Source organism: Micropterus dolomieu, linkage group LG12 (assembly GCF_021292245.1).
Source record: "Micropterus dolomieu isolate WLL.071019.BEF.003 ecotype Adirondacks linkage group LG12, ASM2129224v1, whole genome shotgun sequence".
In the NCBI taxonomy this organism is placed as follows: Eukaryota; Metazoa; Chordata; class Actinopteri; order Centrarchiformes; family Centrarchidae; genus Micropterus; species Micropterus dolomieu.
Genome location: NC_060161.1, coordinates 6,540,452 through 6,547,232, shown reverse-complemented (window position 1 = coordinate 6,547,232; position 6,781 = coordinate 6,540,452). Strand labels below are relative to the sequence as shown.

At 41.2% G+C, this 6,781-nt stretch overlaps 1 protein-coding gene across 1 annotated transcript; it reads right to left on the bottom strand.

The window, feature by feature from the left end:
- Positions 1-1,051: 1,051 nt before the first annotated feature.
- On the bottom strand, positions 1,052-5,296 carry LOC123980518 (schwannomin-interacting protein 1-like). Its single transcript, XM_046064941.1, has 5 exons — positions 5,073-5,296; positions 2,561-2,681; positions 2,244-2,369; positions 2,020-2,137; positions 1,052-1,844 (listed from the first exon to the last, which is right to left on the bottom strand). Exons 1-5 carry the CDS (start codon positions 5,279-5,281, stop codon positions 1,744-1,746), a joined length of 675 nt encoding a protein of 224 aa, XP_045920897.1. The 5' UTR covers positions 5,282-5,296; the 3' UTR covers positions 1,052-1,743.
- Between the last annotated feature and the right edge of the window lie 1,485 nt (positions 5,297-6,781).

Sequence of the window (6,781 nt, the reverse complement as noted above, 5' to 3'; positions counted from 1 at the left end):
CATTGTGACGTCACAAGTAAAGGAAGTGAAGGGCTGGACTACAAACGAGCTGTTTTCAAGCGGTTCAGAGCAGAGCTTTCTGTGGGAGATGGGAACTCCCTTTGGGCTGGACTTTGGGCTTTTTCACTTTGCAAACCTGTTACATGCACAAAAAAGATTTTATAACTCAATAAAGGAGAGGGGAAAAGCCAAAAAGCATAACACCACCTCTTTAAATTAATTAAAAAGATTGAAGAAACTATAATTTTTACTGCTGACATATAGAGACTATGTTGTTGACCACATGCATGAGAATAACATTAAATACAACAAGTGTGTACAGGTGTACAATTTTCATTGGGATGCATTTTGTTCTTGGCATTAGGCTTTTTTTTTTACATTGATGGTAAGTGGACTGCACTTAGGTAGGTAGGTAGATTTTTGTCACCATACAACAGGTTATAGAGTGAAATTGAGTTTTGTAATTCCCTTCTGCTACGTAGCAGACAATATACAGTAATATAAAAGCAATTATAAAAATGGTAAACAGAAATAAACTATCATCAGTGGAGCAGTGCTGAGGATGAATTAGAATCTAAGAGTCTGATAGCTTGGGGGGAAGAAGCTGCTCTGCAGTCTGGTGGTGCGGCAGCAGAAACTTCTACATCTCTTCCCAGAAGGCAGCAGGGTGAACAGGCTGTGGCTTTGGGGGTTACTGTCCTTTAGTATCCTTTGGGCTCTGCAGGCACCTCACAGATATCACTAATGCTCGGGAGATGGGTACCAATGATCTTCTGAGCAGTTGTAATTGTAGCCGCTTTCTAGTCTTTCGACCTTTCACCCATTCTCACACACACAAGCAGAGACTGTCATGCAAGGTGTCAGCAGAAACTAATCCCATTCACACTCATCAGGATCTATGTGGGGTTCAGTATCTTGCATGGGGACACTTAGACATGCAGACTAGAGGAGCCGGGGATCAAACCACCGACCTTCTGATTAGTGAACGACCCACTCTGTTCTCCTCAGCTTGGCTAAGGCTGCTGTGGTAAGGACTCTATCGGGGCACTCCTTGATGTACATTTTTAATGTGCAAAATGTTTTTACACAAATGTTTTGCATCTGAATTTTGGTTTGGACCCAGCGTGGTGTGTTAAGGAGGGAACTACACGCTGTACATTTTCCCTTGCTTCCAGTCACGGTGCTAAGCTGGGTTTAACACGACCCAGACCACTATCTGCTGTGGACACAGTGGAGATGAAACTTGTACTGATCCTCTAACCTGACTACGAGCAAGAAGGCAAAAGAGGATATTTCCAAATAAATGTCACCGTGTCCCTTTAAGGCCACCATCCACTACCTGGGTGTTGTGACCAGCTCAGTTTTAGTTGTTGGCAGTACCATACAGCTTTGACGCATTGACCACGCCTGCTGGACAAAGCTAGTTCTGTCATACCCAAGTTTAAAATCACTGCAGGTGGACACTTTCCTTTAGAGTGAGACAAAGTTTCCCTTACAACTATACCACACAGACAACAACATTGAAAAATATTATGCAACTGAATGTCCAAGAAAGGCACTGACACTCTTCACTGTGATCGTGTGGTCAGACCAACATTAGGAGGGACTGACTGAGATGAGGCACTGTGACACCGTCTGATTCCCAACAATGTTCACAGACTATGACACTTGTTCAGAGGTTTGGTGACATTATTACTCCCCAAAGGTAGGCAGGTGAACTTCAGCTGGGAGTGATCGGCAGGTTCACAACGATGTCAGATCCTGGACCTCCAACAGCATGGCATCCTGCTCTGTCCTCAGCTGGTCACGGACCTGGAGGCGACCCACCAGTTCTGAGCTCAGGTCTGACATGGACAGATGAAAAATAAAAGTTCAATATACAATTTTCAAAAAAAAAAAAAAAAAAAAAAAAAATCAAGAGCAGCACTTGGTGCATTGGAGACTTGTTGTATCTAAGGATTAGGGTTGCAGTTAAGAATGCAGCTAGACGAAGTGGAATTACTGTGCGCAGGTTGCTACCTTGGATGGCTTGGCTGAGAGAAGTACAAAGAGCATTCAGGTCCTTCATACTGAAGTTTTGTAAATCACTGCGCTCCAAATGTCTTCTCTGGACTACAGGATCACTACGAGCTCCAGTCTAAGAAGAGAGGACAGGAGTAGAGGAGAGATGGGGTCAGCTGTGATAAACTGTATTTGGGGGAAAGGCTGCATCACTCCAACAGGATGGGATGTTTAGCTCTCACCAGTGTTCCATGATCTGTTCTCAGTCTGTCTCGTAGATTTCTCAGAGTGTTCCTAATGCCTCTGGATTTTGGCTTCTCTGGCTTGGCAGGAGGCTGAGGACTCTTATGGACCTGAACAGTCCCTCTCTTCATCAGCAGGGATGGACACAAGTGTGGGAAGAACATGGAGAAGACACATGAAATAACAAGAGGAGGGGGTAGCTCTGTTCATATGTCTTATTCTTCTTTACTGATTGCTACTACAAGCATCCACTCTCAGCTCATCTCATCTGAACCGCTGTATTATACTAACAGGAACTTGTGTTAGGGGGAGTTACCCGTGTGTTGCTACTTTCCCTCTTGCTGGTCTTTCCTTCTTCCTCCTCCTCCTCCTCCTTCTCTTCCTCACTTTCACTGTTGTTGATGAAGCAGAGCTGAAGATTCATCTGTGTCTGCAGGCTGGAGGACACACAACAGTCAAACAGATGGTGGATTTATACTGACGTCTGACTGACTAGTGTGTGGTGAGAAAATGACATTCACAGCTATTCAGTTGCCAAACCTGAGCTCACCCAGCAGTGGTGAGCGATATGACACTATCAGATAGTCAACAAATAAAATGAATAAAAGAAAAGTAAACTTACTGGTAATATTCTATTATTGTTCCCCCATATCTCTCTTCTATAAATAAGAACCAAAAATGAGTTGTTAAAAGGCGACACGCCATAAAATAAATTTTCATGGTGTGTCGCCTTCTTTACTCATTGCGTCAATGGAAACCAAGATGAATGCAGCCTTACAGGGTATAGTTTCCTGCAGAAAATACTTCTCTGAATACATCGCTGCATAACTCATAATGTTCAGACAAGCTTAGTATTTGGTTATTTGTGATGCTATATACAATTCAAAGAACCTGCTGAACTTTTCTTTCAGACTAATTTGGTATTTCGTATTAATGCATTGTTCAATCGCCACTGTACTTCTTGCCTTGCTTTCGACAACATTAAGCTCTCTCTGGCATAGGTGACTCCAATCACCTCAATTATCGGCCCAGAGCTGAGTAAATGTTCAGTAAAAGTTAGGCCTAGCAGTCTCCATTAAGTTGGGGGTGTTCAAAGTTGTGAAAACGGGGGTGTTATGCCTTATAAGTCTTACAGTCTATCAAACCATACGAATATTGAAAAAAACATTTATTTAAATATTCAGAATCAGTTATTTTTTACACAATAATACCCCTGAAAAACAATATATCAGGATTGCATAGGTCCCTCCTGTCCCCAAAAATAATGTATTAAGCAGTATGAAAGTAACACGAGCAATTGTCTGACCAATGAGAATGTGATTGAACAAGAGTATATCAACTATTAACCAAAGGACCAGAAGGTGTGAGCCCTACACTGTGCATACAGACTATATACAGTATGTCACAAAAGTCAGTACACCCCTCACATTTTTGTAAATATTTGATTATATCTTTTCATGTGACAACACTGAAGAAATGACACTTTGCTACAATGTAAAGTAGTGAGTGTACAGCTTGTAACAATGTAAATTTGCTGTCCCCTCAAAATAACACATCCCAGAGCCATTAACATCTAAACCGCTGGCAACAAAAGTGAGTACACCCCTAAGTCAAAATGTCCAAATTGGGCCCAAAGTGTCAATATTTTGTGTGGCCACCATTAATTTCCAGCCCTGTCTTAACCTTCTTGGGCATGGAGTTCACCAGAGCTTTACATGTTGCCACTGGAGTCCTCTCCTCCACCTTCCGTTCGAGGACGCCCCAAGGATTCTCAATAGGGTTTAGGTCTGGAGACATGCCTGGCCAGTTCATCACTTTTACCCTCAGCTTCTTTAGCAAGGCAGTGGTCATCTTGGAGGTATGTTTGGGGTCATTATCATGTTGGATTACTGCCCTGTGGCCCAGTCTCTGAAGGGAGGGGATCATGCTCTGCTTCAGTATGTCACAGTACATGTTGGCATTCATGGTTCCCTCAATGAACTGTAGCTCACCAGTTGTCCTGTTGAACTGCTGTATGGTCTTGGCCACCGTGCTGCAGCTCAGTTTCAGGGTCTTGGCAATCTTCTACAGCCTAGGCCATCTTTATGTAGAACAACCATTCTTTTTTCAGATCCTCAGAGAGTTCTTTACCATTATGTGTGTTATTTTGAGGGGACAGCAAATTTACACTTATATACATTATACAAGCTGTACACTCACTACTTTACACTGTAGCAAAGTGTCATTTCTTCAGTGTTGTTACATGAAAAGATATAATCAAATATTTACAAAAATGTGAGGAGTGTACTCACTTTTGTGACATACTGTATTTGTTTGAGGTAGAGCTCATTTAAACTGGGCTATTTTCTATACAGCTGGATAGTTTGATCTATAACAATTTGTTAAATTTTACATATGGTTTTATGTTTTGTGTGCAAATCACTAATCTGCAAAATAACTAGTAGCTGTCAGGTAGATGCCAGATAAATGTGGAGCAAGAATACTTCCTTCTGAAATGTAGTGCTGTACCTCTTGGGTAAATTCAAACTCTAAAGAAGAATCGCCAACGAAGCATCGCATTCCACCCATAAACGATATCCATCCAACATATTGTGGGGCTTTATGCAAACTGCAACTTGTAGGGACTGCAAGCAATCTGAAACAACATGACTATTAATACACTGTTAGACCTGTTGTGGAGCTACCATTCAAATCTAGATTTAGATTGGGCTTTCCTTGGAATTCTTCCTCTAATACACGGACAAAACCTGTACAATCACATTTGAGTGATTAGTACACCCTCATTAGTAAAGGCAGTCTCCTAAGAAGTGAGAGGCGTGTGTGTGTACCGGGAGGTGAGTGCCAGAACATGGCTGTTGTAGGAGTCGTCTCCATCCTCCCAGCTCTCTGCTCTCCGCCCTCTGTCCTCTGTCCAGCTCACTGGACCTCTGCCTCTCTCCAGAGAAACTCCACTCTGAAAACCACACCAGACATATGTTACACAGACAATACAAAAACATAGCACATTGGGACAGCAATGTAAATGTATTCTTTTCATTGGTGTACTTTTATAGCTTTATGCTAAGGAAACAGTGGGCAGGTTAAATAATGAACATTGGCACTGCAAGTGTGGCTTCTCTGCTTGGTTTAGTCAACTAGCATCTCATTAATATGGAGGTCCTGAGCGCTCAACACACTGCAACTTAAGACACATTACACATACTATTTAACACCTCTCAGACTGAACATCAGCAGAGACAAATTATTATAAGCTTCGTACAAGTCGATCTTATGGCAGGGCTGGCGGTTGTTCCGTTTAGGATAGCTTTCTTTTAAAATGACATTTTCTTTTTTACAGAAAGGAAGGACCTGAATCTGTAGTGACCAGTCATTATTACACTTTGTAACTGTTTTTTGAAAAGTGCTCTATAAAATAAAGATTATTATTATTATTATTAAATATCTGTACTCGACTGCAGCTTCCACTCTAATTGGGATGTGATGGTGAACCACGTTCACAACATCCATGAACACAGCACGCTGGAACCAGTTACAAAATGCCTTGTATGGTTTGTGGTTAAAAATGATTAGTGGTCCAGTCTTCAGTGGTACTGGTTGGTGCCCGTTTTAATTTGATTTCAGTACCTCCAGAAATAAAATACTGTGGTGGTAAAGTTCCCAGATTGTTTTTCATAAAGGAAATGAAACACGCCAACATTAGTGAAGTAAATTACAGGTGATAATGTAAAGTAAAAATTCTGACACATGCTTACTTCACTTCACAAGATTCATCTTCAGAAGATGCCCAGCAGTGCAATCAGCTCAGAGCTGCAGAAAACAGTGGGACCCTGGTACACCCATGTACTGTCCGGATAAGTCTGGTCAGAATAGTGTTGTCACGATACCTAATTCAAGACTTTGATATGATACCAGCCTAAATATCTTCATATAGATACTGAAACAATACCATGGCAAAAATCTGAAACATGAGGAAAAGTAATGGAATAATAGATGACAGAACTTAATTTTAAATTTTTTTATTTTATTAAATAAAAAAACTTCTACTCTAAATTGTTTGTAAACAACTTTACAACAGAGCCCGTTATTAAGTGTCTTATGAAGTGTCATTTTTAAATCTAATTTGACTAAATAGAAACACTCAGTCCATGGGGCCTCATTTACAAACATACATACAAAACAGGGATGGAAACACGCAAAGGTTGTGATCTATACAAAAAAAATAATAAAAAAAAATAATAAAAAAAAAAACTTGATGGGGGAATGTGCGGTCCGCCATGCAAACTCTGAGCCATGCATACGCACAGTTGTCACTCCAGAGAACTCCTCTCCACTGCTCTAGAAGTGTCCAGTGGCAGCGTAAATGTAAATGCTGAGAAAAACTCTCCCTTAAGCCTAGTTCACACTACATGATTTTAAGGCTGATTTGCCAGTCGGTGAGCTCAGATTGTGATCAGGGGTAAATCAGCGATCGATCGGCAGTCGCCAGTCATTATGTTTGAACTACGTAGGTTTCGCATATTTCATGATTTTGCAACAT